General features: G+C 36.7%; 4 protein-coding genes across 9 annotated transcripts; 1 reads left to right on the forward strand and 3 right to left on the reverse strand.

Moving 5' to 3' along the window:
• Window positions 1–211: 211 nt before the first annotated feature.
• Window positions 212–5,388, reverse strand: LOC104119193 (pentatricopeptide repeat-containing protein At3g16610). Of its 3 annotated transcripts, XM_070181943.1 has the most exons (3): window positions 2,372–5,388; window positions 2,162–2,227; window positions 212–1,076 (listed from the first exon to the last, which is right to left on the reverse strand). In XM_070181943.1, the coding sequence occupies exon 1, from the start codon at window positions 5,235–5,237 to the stop codon at window positions 2,823–2,825; it is 2,415 nt and encodes an 804-aa protein (XP_070038044.1). In that variant the 5' UTR covers window positions 5,238–5,388; the 3' UTR covers window positions 212–1,076; window positions 2,162–2,227; window positions 2,372–2,822. The 3 variants fall into 3 exon arrangements, with proteins under 3 accessions (XP_070038044.1, XP_009628923.1, XP_009628924.1); XM_009630628.4 differs by having other exon boundaries at window positions 2,162–5,388; XM_009630629.4 differs by lacking the exon at window positions 212–1,076 and having other exon boundaries at window positions 1,821–2,227.
• Window positions 5,389–6,261: 873 nt separating this feature from the next.
• On the forward strand, window positions 6,262–8,569 carry LOC104119199 (serine/threonine-protein kinase ZRK3-like). Its single transcript, XM_070181944.1, has 2 exons — window positions 6,262–6,691; window positions 7,076–8,569. Exons 1-2 carry the CDS (start codon window positions 6,361–6,363, stop codon window positions 7,840–7,842), a joined length of 1,098 nt encoding a protein of 365 aa, XP_070038045.1. The 5' UTR covers window positions 6,262–6,360; the 3' UTR covers window positions 7,843–8,569.
• On the reverse strand, window positions 8,529–10,497 carry LOC104119198 (serine/threonine-protein kinase ZRK4-like). Its single transcript, XM_009630635.4, has one exon. The coding sequence runs from the start codon at window positions 9,842–9,844 to the stop codon at window positions 8,789–8,791; it is 1,056 nt and encodes a 351-aa protein (XP_009628930.4). The 5' UTR covers window positions 9,845–10,497; the 3' UTR covers window positions 8,529–8,788.
• Window positions 10,498–10,517: 20 nt separating this feature from the next.
• LOC104119191 (F-box/kelch-repeat protein At3g23880-like) lies at window positions 10,518–15,598 on the reverse strand. Of its 4 annotated transcripts, none has more exons than XM_018778632.3 (3): window positions 15,338–15,598; window positions 12,186–14,943; window positions 10,518–10,602 (listed from the first exon to the last, which is right to left on the reverse strand). In XM_018778632.3, the coding sequence occupies exons 2-3, from the start codon at window positions 13,366–13,368 to the stop codon at window positions 10,559–10,561; spliced, it is 1,227 nt and encodes a 408-aa protein (XP_018634148.1). In that variant the 5' UTR covers window positions 13,369–14,943; window positions 15,338–15,598; the 3' UTR covers window positions 10,518–10,558. The 4 variants fall into 4 exon arrangements, with proteins under 4 accessions (XP_018634148.1, XP_018634149.1, XP_018634151.1 ...); XM_018778633.3 differs by having other exon boundaries at window positions 12,186–14,505; window positions 14,841–15,598; XM_018778635.3 differs by having other exon boundaries at window positions 12,186–13,175; window positions 13,289–15,598.
• Between the last annotated feature and the right edge of the window lie 586 nt (window positions 15,599–16,184).

Consider the following 16,184-nt stretch of genomic DNA (forward strand, 5'->3'; position numbering starts at 1 on the left):
AGGACAATTTCTAATTTTTCGTGTGCTAAAGTTCATGACATCTTCATGAATTCGGGCGACGGGCTGCTAATCGCCTAAAATTTTATGGGAACCAAGAATAAAATTTAGCTGTATTAATCAATTCTTTTAGTAATAAATTGACTTAATCTGATGATTTAATCAACATTAGCAAAGGAATTTCTCCAACAAGAATACTGAAAAAACAATTGGCTAAAGAATGAAGCTGAACAGATTTCATTTGCTAAAGAATATGATGTTTGTCAAAATTACATTCAATTGGGATCTATTGTTGCAACTAACCGTAGCCTCATCTATCTAATTTTAAGTGATATGGTATGAATGATGTGTCTTTCCTAGCTCTTCTAGTGTACAAACTGCAAAATTCAGGTTAGTTCTTCACAAAACTGTGAAAGAAAAAGCCTCACATCCTACTCTAACGAGAAGTAAGATCAACGAACACATCCTCCCTACAGGGAATTGTGACACCACCCACTGGATGATCAAAGCTAAATTCTTCCTCAGCTTGACTAAGCAAATCTTGAAATGAAGGTTGGCTCAAGAATGATATGGGGATTACAAATCTCTTCTTCTACTTCTCCCCAACATAAACAGCAAAATGGCCCTTTGGAATATCTCCAGCTGTAGAAGACTTCTTGATTATACGAGGCATACTGAGAGCCATGATCGTTTAGTTCAATACAGATGAGCAAATAAGGATGGGAATAATTAATTAGGACCTTGAGATCAAAGAAATGTTTTATATGGTTTCAGGTTTTGCTGAGTGTTGTTATAGTAAACCCCTCTTGGTATGTGTTTATATAGGCCAATGACAAGTTGTACAATCCTACTAATGTGCATTGAAAAGGCTTTGTGTGGGCACCAGCTAAAGACAATAGAACCTGAAGTATCACATGGTTTTGCCTTCCAACTAATTGTCATACTAATTAGACTTTGAAAGCAGAAGGTCCCACTGATGTTCACAACAAAGAACAGATTGATAAAACCTCATCTATCTCGAAAATGGTTTATGGACCACCTCTATCTATTTCTTGATGTTATATCTATGAGGGCATATCCTGAGAATTTTAGACAAAAATCGGATAATGCATAGTGCTAAAGCGATGGCTCAGGATACAAGTTGGTTCAGACAAGAAAAAAACTAGTCTTATGTTTCCAAGAAGTGCTGCAGTTGAGTACTTATAAAATGGTCAAATTATGACGATTACTTATTTGAAATAATAGAGAATTGGATAAAGTTAGAATATTTCTTCAGTTTCAATTATCAATAAGAAGTTCACAGGTCATGCAAAGAAGAGCAAAACCAACCAGTGTCTACTTGTGTTGTGCCACTACTGAGCAAGAGTGGACCTCGGCACTAATTTTGTAGGAAACAATCAAGAGCAGAAATGTCTGAAGAACATAGAAGCATATATCTAAAGTGGTGTAGCAATTATGATAATGGACTGGTACTAAATCCACAAGAATAACGAGCTGGCTTAAATTTGTCAAGAAAATCAATTGACTAAGTGCACCTTGAATTGTTAAGACTATATAAATCAACTAGTGAGTGGCTTTGAACAGAACTTTCTTTCAATTGAGAATCTAAATTCATATACGGGACTTAATATTCTAAATATTTATGGACAGCCAGCACTATGGCCTGTATGGTTAGTAACCTAAGACCAACCATGTGCATTCCTTCCAGTTTTGGAATGCTTGCTGCTGGAGCAAGCAACACACCATATCCACTGATTCCTAAGTTAATATAGCCTTACATGGAAATGCAGAAGCTCAATTTGAAATTAGAAAGAGAAAGTGTCTTTGTTAAGATGTATAATCATAAATCCAGTTTCGCTTAAATGTACTAACTACGAATTTCCTACAAGGAGTACAACTTTGAGAATGGCTTAAAAACATTCTCTCCTCTTCTAGACTTATTGTCTTGGGAGTACATAATGAATTCTTGCAATTGTAGTAGTGATTATATCAATTTCAAGCAATTGCTTCTAGCGTGATAGATATTTAGGGTGGTGCGAGCTCTCTAAGCTAATATGACCAACTGTGGGAATAGTCACAACTACCTCCAATCAAATGCTTCCTTACAGTTAATTTGAGTAACTCCTAGTATGAAGAAGCATATAAGAAGGATAGAACTACTCACTTAAAATCACAGCTTGAAGTACATGTCCGCATAATGGCAGAAATCCAGCATTTGCCCACGATTTACCTAGATGGATTGCTCATGAAAAACTTTAATCACTAATGCATGTGCCAACCATGGTGTAGGTTCTATGAAGCTCCAGTATGTTACTGATTGACAGTAAATATCAGACTTCCAAGTATTCCAACATTAAGATAAAACTTGACGTACTTGAATTAGTGGACCAGAGTGCACAAAATGAAGAACTACTCCAATCTGGTATATGATCAGTGTGCGATGCAGCACCAAGTTGATCTTCCAGTCAAAATGAAGAATTTATACCCCTGATTACACTTATCGGGATCAACGAGACTCTTTACAAGCAACTGAGTGATGTTGTATTCTCAGCACATAGCAGGCACACGCTGCACCCCTCGAATCTTCATCACTCATCATCTTAATGCAATGCAAAAGTTTATCTGCACTCTTCATCTAAGAAATGGTTTATTGTCAATTCTACCAAGTAATGTACTCAGGAACTGGTCTAACAGAACAACAGCCAAGACATCAACTGTGAATACCCTACACCAATCTAGTTTAGTTAGCCAATGTTGCATTAGTAGGTGTAGAAGAAAACTGAATCATTTCTATATCAAGCAACAAAAACAGTCTCAATCATTCTTCACCAGAAATCCCCACAGCTGCATATTCCATCTCTGAAATGATGAAATCGACTTGCATCCCTCACTGTAATTTCCCTTTTCGTAATTAAAGTTATATATTTCAGCGTACTATGGCAGTCAACACAAACTCGCAAATTCTTTGTAACGAGTATGGACTTGGTAGGATCCAGATTTAGCAATGCAAATGCAACTGCAAGCTTCTCGCTGTGATAAAGCAGAATCTGTTCCTTCTCTTCTTCCTCAACATCTTGGTAGACAAAACTGGATTCTGCACTGTACCCCAATTTTTTCATCTCCGTTGAAAGCTCCTTCAATTTCTCATTTATTTTAGCGGACTGAGGGTGGGATTGATCCCCACCAGCAAATGCATGGACAACCCCATTTATTTCAATCCAACTACATCCTGGGCTCTTCTTAAAGCCAGAATCCTTCTGCTTAATCCTAATATGAGCAGCGTCATCCCATCTACCAGCAGTAGTATACAAGTTGGATAAAAGAACAAAATTGCCTGGACTTTCAGGTCCTAGATATTGGATCTTGTTAGATACTTCTTCTGCTAGTACAATATGTTTATGGATTCTACAAGCAGCAAGCAAAGCACTCCAAATACGCACATCAGGTTTAAAAGGCATATTCTGGATAAAACCATAGGCCTCATCTAGGAGACCAGCACGGCCCAAAAGATCCACCATGCACAAGTAATGATCCATCCTAGGGCTAATTTTGAATTCTTGACACATGCTGAAGAACCAATATTTCCCTTCAGCAACAAAACCAGAATGGCTGCAAGCAAATAAGAGACCGATGAAAGTTATCTCATCTGGCATTTGAGCTACAGTCTGCATGTCATAGAACAACGAAATTGCTTCCTTTCCATGACCGTGAACTCCATATCCAGCAATCATTGCATTCCATGAGACAACATCCCTTTTATTCATCTTATCAAAGATAATCCTAGCAATGTTGACTTTACCACATTTGGAGTACATGTCAATTAGGGCATTACAAATAGAAACATCCTCTGTAAATCCACGTACTATCGAGTAACCATGGGTGCAAACTCCAAGTTGTAGAGCAGCCAAATGTGAACAGGCTGGTAAAATTCCCATCACTGTTGCAGATTCTGGTTGAACCCCAGACGATTGCATCATTTGGAAAATCTGCAAAGCTTCTTCTGCATGGCCATTCTGGACGCACCCTGCAATTATAGCACTGAAAGAAACAGAATCTTTTAAACACATCTCCTCAAAGAACGTAAGCGCATCATCTATTCTCCCGCACTTTGCATACATAGAAAGAAGAGTATTACTCACCATCAAATCCAAATTGGACCCTGACTTAACAGTATAACCATGCATCTTTCTTCCTCTTCTCAGATCATTCAGCTTAGCACAAGCTCGAATGACAGCGGCAAGCATGACAGGAGAAGGAGACCCAGTATCTTCCACCCTCATGTGCTCAAACAGTTCCAATCCTTCTTGCATAGAATCACATGTTATATATGCTCCTATCATTGCACTCCACGTAATCTCATTCTTAAAAGACATGACTCTAAAAATCCTCTTTGCATAGTTCAACAAACCGCATTTTGCATACACATCCAAAATGCCAGTGTCAACAACTACATCTTTGACAAAGCCCCTTCTCATAGAATACCCATGAACAGCCTTCCCATCACGCAACTTATTAGCTTCCGCAGTAGCGGGAAGAATAGCCACAATTGTAGATGAATTTGGAGTTAACCCATTCTCTTGCATTTCGAAAACCAAACCCATCATCTCCAAATACAAACCATTCACCGAGCACCCTGAGATCATCGCATTCCATGCCACAATATCTCTTTGCCACATTCCATTGAACACTTGTCGTGCCTCAACCAATAACCCACACTTGGCATAAAAATCAACCAACGCTGTACAAATATAAACATCACCATCAAGCCCATGCTTTTTCACTTCTTCATGAATCTTGACACCATTTTCTACATCTAGCATAGCAGAACAAGCCTTAACCACAAAAGGGTATGTATAATTTGTGGGTCTAACACCAGACTCGACCATTTCATAGTACAAGTCAATAGCTTTCTCAAAGGGTCCATTCCAAGCATATGCTCTAATCATTTGGTTCCATAATATGGTTTTATTATTTCTATCCGGATTAGGAATTTCGTCGAACATATGGCGTGCAAGATCAATTCTACTGCATGAGATATAAAAACGAGTTAACTTGTCTAGTATATTTGAATTGTTGTCATTACAGTGATTGTGTTTTAGGATGTGTTGATGGATTGATTTGCCTATTGATAATGACTTGGATTCTGTGCAGGCGTCAAGAAGCGCAAGGTAATTGTAGTAAGGTTCTTGTCTGAAATTCCAACTGATGTTTACTATTCGCCGCGCATTTGCGCATGTCATCTCCCGCTTGGCTTAAGGCTTTTGGTCTCTGTAAGAGAAATGAAATTGCCCTTCTCAAGCTTGAATTTCCTGTGAATTAGAACATGTAAAATGGTATTTTTGTGGTTATAAAATTATGGCATTAAGGTAAAATAAAATATTTAGAATTAAATTATCTACAAATATAAAAATATGTTTGGAAGGGACTTATAAGAAATAATGCTTGACATAAAATGAAACAGAGTGAGACCTTGAGTAATTTGTCTTTTTTCACTAGACTAATTAACAACAGCCAGTTGTCAAGTCCTTATACACAATTGTTTTTAAGATTATTAAAAAAAAATTGCTTAGATAGGGTGTTTACACCAAATTACATAATATAGCTAGCCAATAAATTAAAGTGAAATACATATCAATGAATTTTGATTAAATAACAAAATATATGTAAAAGACACAAATTATATACTTATTGGTATGATATAAATATGTCATCTCGAGTAATGTTGTTACTCACAAAAACTAACGTCTAGGAGTTCTTTTCTTTCGGCTATTAGGTTTCTACGAAAAGTGAATATGGTTGATTGCAAGATAAAAAATTATGAAGAATGGCCCCACATTTATTACATTCAATCCAATATTAAGAACACAGATATGAAGAAGATTTATTTAAAAAAAAAAAAAAGGCATTCCGGCGCACTAAGTTTTCGCTATTAAGGACATAGATACGAGGAAAATTTATAAATTGGGGAAAATACTCAAGAAAATGAGGTTCCTACTCGTGGTGGTCTTAAGCCATGTGGCTTATGAAAGATTTTAAGAAATTTTAGCTTTTTGATTACACCAACAAAAAAAAAGTTACATGTAAAATATTTAATCAAGGAGTATAGTTGTATCATGATTCATGGCCAGGAAATTTAATGACTTGAAAAGAGAGCCAGAAAGAAAAAAGTTAGTGGCTGAAAATGGTGTAAAACAACCAAGTCATATCAAGTCAACCAAATTTAACAAAGAATAATCAAGTTAAATTCCCCACAAGAAGCAGATAAACAATGGGAATGAAAGTGCCTGGAAATTGAGAAGACACAAAACAAAAGCAACGAAACTACCAAGTAACTCATAAGAGAGTCAAATCAATAGCCGTCTAATGTTATTTAATCTCATTTTCTGTGTGGAATTTATTTGGCAAGAACAAATGCATCATTTTAGGGGACTCATAAGTAAACTAACTCCATCCTCTGCCTCTGAAGGAAGGCTGAAGAAAGAGCAATACTATTTGAAGAATGGAAGTGCAGTGCTGGAGGAGCTTATTGCTTTATGTGATGGAAAAAGTCGAATTCCCCTTCGTTACTTCAGTGCCATAGAAATCGAGAGGGCAATTGAACATTCAGAAAAGCCATTATACACCTACGGAAGACATATGGTAAAAGGCTTATTAGACAAACGCTTTGTTTTGGTTAGCTTCACGTACGATACTTTAGAGAATCTCCTACAAGAGTAGATACATAAACAGGGGAACTCAAAGAATACCGAGATATCCCCAAATATGGAGAAAAATAAGAAGACACATATGAATACGTAAAACCTGGGTAAAATAATACTAATGCATCCCTATGATAGACAGGGACGATACCTGTGATGACTGAATCTGAAGCAACGGCCTCTGAACGGGCTGGAAGGGCATAGTACCTGGCCTGGCCTCCCCCTCTAGGGTGACCTCGACCTCCCCAACCTCCACCTCGAGCTAGATGAGGAGGTGGGGTGGCAGCTGGTGCTGGAAGAATGGCCGGAGGACCCGATGGAGCACGTGGAGGCTGATAAGTCTGTGGAGGTGCACCCCTCCTGGCTCTGGGGAAAGTAGAATGATATATGTCGCGATATAGCAATTACTTCTCAGATGAGTCATCTTAAGAACGTGCTTAAACTTATTGGTTGTTGCCTAGAATATGCAGAACCTGTTCTAGTGTATGAATATGTTGAGGCTATAACTCTTCATGATTTACTTTTTCGTAAGGATTATTATTATAATCATGCTAGAAATTTATCACTATCTTGGGAAAGTAGATTGCAGATTGCCAATGAGATCGCTTCAGCAATTCTTTATCTCCATAGTGAATTTACTACGCCCATTATTTACATAGACCTGCACTTACAAAAGGTGTTAATAGATCAGAGCAGTGGAGTTGCCAAACTATTTGACTTTTCATTGTCCATATCATTGCCTCCAGGAGAGTTGGAAGTAGAAGCTCAAGTTGTGCGCGGAACATGTGGTTATTTGGATCCAGAATATGCCCGCTTGGGTATTGTTACTCAAAAAACTGACGTCTTCGGTTTTGGAGTTATTCTCTTTCAGCTATTGACTGGAAAAAGAATGTATATTGTTAATGACGAGATGAGAGATCTGTGCAATGCGTCCAATATTGAAGAGTGTAGTATAATGGATATAGTGGATCCTGCAATTTTGGAAGAGAATGGAATTGAGATTCGACAACAATTGGAGGACTACTTGGATCTTGCTAAAAGATGCACACTATCAAATGGAGAAGATAGACCATACATGATTCATGTTGCAAAGGAAATACGTCGAATTGAGAAGTGTTTTCGTGCCCTCACTCAAGGTCTGAATTAGATCTTTGTTTTACAAGGGGGGAAAATAGGAGTACTGTAAAATTCAATTGCACCTCACTTTGAAGCTGGAGAATTCAATTTGTGGCATGACCACATTCATGTAATTGTAATTGTGAGTCTGTGACTACTACTTGAAAGGCACAATTACTATGAAACTTGTTCTATTTTCTTGTCTGTTTGAAATTTGTCCAAGCATTACCAATATGAGAAGGAAACACAGCTCAACACATGGAGCTCTAGACAACATTGCATTGCTCAATTTTAAGAATGGTTCTGGGGTGTTGTTTGAATAGCTATTTTTGCAGCCTTTTCTGTTGTGATCCGTTTTCAACACCCTAAGATGTCTATCTCCAGATTAAAAAAGAGCAGCCTGGTGCATTAAGCTCCCGCTATGCGCGGGGTCCAGGGAAGGACATGACCACAAGGGTGTATTCCATAGGGTGCTCGTTAATAATCAAGAAGGAAATAAGCCATTCTCTTTAAATGTATGGAATAGAGAATAATCTCCAAAAGAGAAGGACATTTCACAAGTGCAGCAATAACAACAACAACAACAAACCCAATATAATCCCATATAGTGGAAACTAGGAAGGGTAACGTGTACGCAGACCTTACCCCTACCTCGTGGAGATAGAAGGGTTGTTTCAAATAGACCCTCGACTCAGTGAAGCATAAGCACAACAGTAATGAAAAGAAAACAACCACAAACAACAGTGAGGAGCCATGGACATTTCACAAGTGCAAGCTAGTTCAAACTTTGCATCTCAAATGCAGGGTAACTCCTTTATTAAGATTTTACATCAAACAACAGCCATCAATAATGAGTTTGTATGAGCCATGAGTAAAGAGTTTGTTCCTGCAAACTCGTAATGTTCCCTGGTGACTGTTCGTAGCAGCCGAGAGTTTGAATTTTACAGTAATTTTGCCATCGTGTAAAACACACACATCTAATGCAGACCTTGAGTGAGGGCACGAAAACACTTCTCAATTCGACGTAATTCCTTTGCAATATGAATCATGTATGGTCTATCTTCACCCTTCGAGAGCGTACATCTCTTAACAAGATCTAAGTAGTCATCCAATTGTTGTTGAATATCAATTCCATGCTCTTCGGCCAAAATGGCAGGATCCGCTATATCCATTACATTACACTCTTCAATATTGGATGAGACGCAGTTGTTGGGCCATTCTTTTATCTTGCCATCAACCATATTCACTTTCTTTCCGGTTAATAGCTGGAAGAGAAGAACTCCGAAGCTGTAGACGTCAGTCTTTTGAGTAACAATTCCCGAGACCATATATTCAGGATCTGCATACCAATATGTTCCGCAAACAACGTCTTCTACTTCCAATTCTCCTGGAGGCAATGATATGGAGTATGAGAAGTTCATTATTTTGGCAACACCGTTATTTTGATCTATTATCACATTCGATGGCTGTATATCTCTATGGATGATTGGCGTAGTAAATTCACTATGGAGATAAACAATTGCTGAAGAAATCTCATTGGCAATACGCAATCTACGTTCCCAAGATACTGATTTTTTAGCATTATGCTTCTTGAAAAGTAAATCTCTAAGAGATATAGCATCAACATATTCATACACAAGAACTGGTTCCGGAAGCTCTAGGCAGCAACCAAGTAGTTTTAGCACACTCTTGAGATGACTCATCTGAGAAGTAATTGCTATATCTCGGCATATGTTATTGAGATTTTCAAAATATTTAGGTGGGACTAACCTCATTAAAACGCGACGGTTGTCTAGTGAGGCCATAACTATATGACTGTTGAAGATCTCCATGGTATTTTCAAGGTGTTTTATTGCCCTGTCGATTTCTGTGGCACTGAAGTAACGGAGGGGAATTTGGCATTTTCCGTCGCATAAAGCAATAAACTCCTCTAGCAGTGCACTTCCATTCTTTAAATACTGCTCTTTCTTCAGCTTTTCTGCAGAGGCAGAGGATGATATTAGTTTCCTCATGAGTCCCCTGAAGTGATGCATCTGATCTTGCCAAGACCTCTTGCAAAAATAATGACTACTAGTTAGTAATTAATCTCTATTTTTTCAAAAAGATTGACACTATTTCCTTATTAATCTGTTTCAAAATAATTGACATCTTTAAATATTTCCTTATTAAGAAGCATTTATAGTCACCCAAATGATACGATAGATTTCAAACCATAAGTTTCAAAAGTTTTACAGCCACACAAAATTTGTGGCTTATTTAAGACCACATGTCTCAAAAGTTTTCCATTTTTTATTAAAATTTGTGTCAAATCAAACTAAAATAATCTCTTTGATACGGAGGGAGTAGTAATCTAGGAGTCACCAGTAGTAAGAGATGTGGTGGATGAATGGATTCATCTACCCTTAATCAGAGACCTCAAATTTCAGGAAAAATCTCGTGTGAACTAATCTTAATGCAGGGGGCTTAAATTCAACAAGGCATCACATCATCACTAGTGGAATCATAAGGAAATAACTCTTTTTTTAAATATAAAAAAGAAAAGATTTTCTCGCCCACGTTTTAACTTTTATTAAATTTCCTGGTCTTGCTACCAACTACTCTCCTTGTTCTAAATTAAATATTCTAAATTCAACTTTACGTTTTTTTGATACATTGTTAAACACTAATATTTAGCAAAATCTTTCATAATTACATGACTTAAATCCCCACGAGTAAAAACTCCATTTCCTTGAGCACATCTTCCGACATCAACAAATCTTTTTCATGTGTACATTTCTTTGCCTTCCTCTACCTGTGTACAATAGTGGCATTCTTAGCTTCTAGCAAACATTTACGATTTCAATGACAGAAAAAAAAAAAGAGAGCAACTTCAAAAGTGAAAAAGCAGCAAGTAGTCTATACAAAACAAGCTATTCTTCAAACAATGAACTTCACATACAAGAAGGTTCTGCTCTATTAAGATTATACATCAAACAACAACAATCAACAAGTTTGTAAGAGCTATCAGTAAAGAGTTGGTTCCTGCAAACTTTCAAAATTCACTGATGCATTATTCCTTGCAGTCGCGATACAAAAGATGTTCAAGAAATAGTAACCTGTCAACCTGCATGAAGAACCAAGAAGATCTTTAAATTTTGTACCTTTTACGAATGCAATAACAGAACAGGATCGCCAGAGTAAAACATCGTAGGGTGTTAAAAAAGGATCGAAACAGCAATGGCTGATCCACCAGAGAGGAAGGATGTAAAAGATGTGCATTAGCAGGACTTAAGCCAAGACCAATCAGTTTTCAAGCTATACAAATAACATTCCAAAACCCATTCTTCGAATTGAGCAATGCAATATTGTTGAGAGCCCCGTGTATTGAGGATCAAAGGCCAAGTCTCAAATATTGTTGAGTGCTAGGACAACAATGCTTTGGAAGGGGAAAAGGGGTGAGAATGCAAAGTAGCATGACAATTCAGTCAAATTAAGATCGATATATCCAAATTTTGAGCTTTAAATTTTAACCTTTAGGATTTCCTAAAGTAATCCCTTATAAGGACTAAATTTCACATCATTCAAATACAGAGAGGTAAGAGAAGTTAAGGTCAACAAAGTGTATAATGTACATATTCTGGATTATGCTTGAACAAAATGAAGCTTAATGCTTCGGATAGAGAGTATGAAAGTTGTATAGTTCATTTAGAAACATAACTCTTTTGTAGCATTGTATACACATCAATAGAACTCTAATACATTGTTGCAAAACCTATGTTAAATTGTTTGTTACCATTCATGTGCACGTACACGGTAGAATATCTGGAAAGAGTGTCAGGTGAATCATGATGCAATTTTTTATTAACTGCTTTATTATCAAGCATGTTAGTTATCGCATGGGCAGAGCTAGAAGGTAAGTATAGGTTCGGCCGAACCCATTACTTTTAGTCCAAACCGTGTATTTGTAGTATAAAATTCACTAAATATGTACAAAACTTAAATTCAAGCCCAGTTACTAACATCTGATGTCGTTATCCTAGAATTTAAAACCAATAAAATTCAAATCCTAGCTCCGCCTCTGAGTTATTGCAAAGAAGATTATTTGTTGCATGGACCCTTTGTAACGAAAAGCTAGCAGTAAAATAGCTCATGTAACAACTCATCTTTATAGATGGCACCTTTGGATTTGACCTCCTTTCAGGATGACGTAAAACACAGTGGTACAATAACCATATCTTTCATTTTCCTCACAAAGTTATACATGTAACATAGAGGTGACTAATATTAACAATCCAAAATTTAACCTTCATGCAGAAAGCTAATGAACAGCTAATCCTTCAGAAACAAGAAGAAAAACCAGTCAAAGATTTCACATGGACTAAACTGGCTCATTACCTGTGAAGCTTTCTTGACTCTGAGTTTGGCTTTCAACTTTTTCATTCCCATCATCGGGAAATTTGCTAGGCCAAGATTTAGTTCCTAAATCAAGTAAAACCAGACTCTCCTTGTATGCAAACAGTTCTATCATCTCAGGATTCCCTTGGAAGTGAAGATCTTGAAATTGCTGGTTCATAGGGTCATAAAGTGAAAGGTCCCCCTCAATGGATTCGAATATAACTTCGCCATTCTTAATAAAACATAGGGGCCAAGAGATTTTGAATGAGCAATCAATTTTAAACTGATGGCACCAAACTTTTCCAGAACAATCCTCTTTCATCAACCATATATGCCACCAATCTAGTGATTCAGGGCCATGAACAAATAGGTAAAGTGAATCACAGAAGACTGAAAATGATCCAGTTAATGCACCATCGTCGAGGCAAGATTTTGGAAGCTTTATCTCTTCAAAAACGTGGTCAGCCATATCGAAAGATACAATGAAGTCATCATATAAAGTTTCGTTAACTTTTCGTGCAACCCAATATATAGATCCATCTAAAAATGCCTTTGCCATATGGCTAGTAATAAAGTATGAAAGATCAACTTCAATCTTTGTCCAAGAATCTGTTTTCAATGAGTAAACTTCAACAATAGGCGGAAGTTTTGGGGGGTCAGTTAGATTCATTTGCTCAGAATACAAAATCCTTACCACCTTATATTCATCCAATTTAGGAACGCAACCAAAACCAAACACTACATGAACAGGAACGTCAGGAAGCTGAACGATAGAACTGCTAACATTCTTGACTATTTTTGTGGCTGGATTCCAAAAATACATGTTGCAACCAGATCTAGGAGCTATAGGGTAAAGAAGAAAGAGAACACCATTGCAACAGCCAAAGACTTCAAAACTTTTAGTTGATTCCCACAAAGGAAATTCCAATTTCTTGTGCTTGGTAAATGTTTCATCGCAGAACAAAGTGCAACATTCCTTTTCCCCAACATCTAAGATATCTTTACTGATCAGATAGCTTCTCTTATATGATGAATGTTGATTCATATGCATGTTAACAAAATGAGGATCTCTAATGAGATTACACCAAGATTTGCAAACACACCTGAATTGCATGAGAGCATTGACAGGAAGTCTTGACAAAATATTTGTCATTTCATCACCAGGTGGATCAGCAGAGATCATCGTGCTTTTTAAGATAGTAATCGAAAAAAGAAGTGCCAAAAATTCTCCCTGATGCCTAGCAGAAACAACTTTTACAAGATCAAAAGAACAGGAAAATTTAGCACCAGTAAATGAAGCACTTACAACTCTACCAGTTAGGTAAGGTCATAAGTGAGAGAGGGACAGAGAAAAAACTTTCAAATCTGGGGAAAAATGAGGACTATCAGAGACACCACTGAAACACAACTGTCACGCTGAAGAAAAATAGGAAGAGTGGTGAACAAAAGGAAGGTGGAAGTTGGAGAAACCGACAACAATTAATGGGAGAGTCGGTGGTGAATAAAGAGATTGACACGGAGCAACCGAAAGGAGAAAAGAGGATAATAAAAGGAAACAAATAGGATGTGGACAATTAAATCACTCACAACAATGTATCTACATATGAAATGGAGATTGATGGAGAGGTGGAGCTTGGATTCTATATAAATCTTCTCTACTTAGTTAACATTAGTTACCAAGTTAAGATGATGCCTTATTTTGCTAAGTTAGGATCTTGATAACATCATAAATGTTATAGCCACTGAAATATTGTGTTTCAAGAAGATTGAACAAGGCTGAGTATTAGACAAGTGCTCAGTTAGAAAACATGAAGCATATATAAAACTGAAAAGGTCCTAATAACCATAATCAATACCACATGATTCGACGTGTGTAAGAAAAACAGTTCATCATGTTTAATACCCTCACCATTTGTCAACTTAACATCCAAGGAACAAGTTGTGGGTACATGTTCCCAAAAACTACTAAAAGTTTCGTGTAAGGCACGGACCTACATAATCCTTTTCTGCTGAAACATACTCACGCTCAATTTAATTAAGGAAAGCAACTATAGTTTTCATTTAATGAAGGTTTAATAAGAAAAAAAATGATCTTTTGACTATGAACCGCTAAACACACGGTAATGAGCATGTGAGACTATCGAAATAGATATTACCCACTAATCATATGCAGAAAGTATCCCAACAACAACAACAACAACAAACCCAGTATAATCCCACATAGTGGGGTCTGGGGAAGGTAGTGTATAGGCAGCCTTAGCCCTACCTTGTGAAGATAAAGAAGTTGTTTTCAATAGACCCACAGAATGTATCCCCTTATCTGCAAATCACACAGAATGCTAAAATGTATAAAGTTCGAGTCATTAATTTAGTAAATTTAGAAGCAAAGTCCATCAGCAATTATACTACCCTATTGATTGTACTAGTTCCACAGTGCAACAAATTATTAGTAATCCTCCCCCAGGTTTAACCTGGCAGCTAACTTCCTCTTTTCTTTTTATGTTTGTTTCCCACCCAGTGTCTGACACGCGTTTTGGGGTCCGACTAATCAGGATTCGCGCAGTAAAGTCCCACCTTTGAGGTAAAACACTCCTTACCAAAGGCGACTCCATACCCAAACCTGAGACCTCTTGTTAAGACCAGAAGATTACTTACCACGCCACCACAACATTTGATGGTTTGATGGTGGTAGCTAACTCCCTTCGTCTTGATCAAAATGCAAATATTGTGGTGTCAAAATAAATTAGGATATACTGAGCTGCACATAATTCAAGATCATATTATTCAGGCAACCCTAGGCTACATAGCTCAATTTAATCAGTGATCCAACTGATCGCAGACAGAGAAAGAGTAAAAATTATTCAGATATGGCTATAACATCAATTTGTAGTGTTAGAATTTATGTAAAAGGAAAAAAAGTCCCGAGTCTAATAACAGAATGACACGTCAAAATATTCTGTTTTTAGTTCTCTAATGCATAAGAATTAGAAGAAATAGAATTTTCTGGCCTTCAACATTATTAGCACAATTGAAAAAATTGGTGAGAATACAAATAGAGCTGAACGGACACAGATAATTCAATAAAAATTGAAATGTGATTAGAATATTTGTACCCTTCAATTGTAAGCTTAATTAAGATTTGAATCCATTACCACATGCGAAACTAACAAATATGCGAAGTAACTCGTAAAAGTTGCAAATAACTATGCCAAATTGAAGTTGAGGCTTTCTTTATGAATTTGAATTGCAACACTGTTCATATTGTTACAGCTAAAATCGCTGGAAAAAGAATAGGGAAAATCTGCAACTCGGTTTCGCCGGAGAAGCTCGCCGGAAAAATGGACAGCGGAGGGAGATGAGTAGTCGTTGAACGAATTGGGCCGGGCAAATGGATTTCACAAATGGCCATTATGCCTTTTTTGGGGCAAGGGCACATATATCCATTACCGTTATTTACAAATTAGCTGTTATTTATTTTATCCTGAAATTTAAATTAAAAATTTTTAACTTCAGGATAAATCGTGATATTTTTATTTTAAAAAATTAAAATTTAGGATATACGGACTAATTCTTAAATAACAGCCCTTTATAGTGGCTATCTGGTATTATTCCTCAATTTTTTTTCACCAAGTATAACTATATTTTCTCAAAAACCGAAAAACATAACTTTTCGATAAATTTTTTTGACTCTATCTTTTTACTTTTTTCACTCTAATAAATAATAACTCAAAATTACTTTTTCGTAAAGTACTTTAAAAATTAGAATAAAGTACTTTTAATTATAACAAAATAAAAAAAATAAAAAAGGAGATAAGAGTAGACTAGTCACATAATCCAGACAAGAAATCTAGAGAAATAGAGAAAACGACGTGTGGATTATTTTCTTCACTTTCGGAGACGTGTATTGATTTTGTTTGACTAGTTTATCTTTGTCACCAAGGCCTAAAATTTCCTTGGTTACTAAGGCTTTGACATTTCACTTCATAGTTTCTTAGATTT

Source organism: Nicotiana tomentosiformis, chromosome 8 (assembly GCF_000390325.3).
Source record: "Nicotiana tomentosiformis chromosome 8, ASM39032v3, whole genome shotgun sequence".
Classification (NCBI taxonomy): domain Eukaryota; kingdom Viridiplantae; phylum Streptophyta; class Magnoliopsida; order Solanales; family Solanaceae; genus Nicotiana; species Nicotiana tomentosiformis.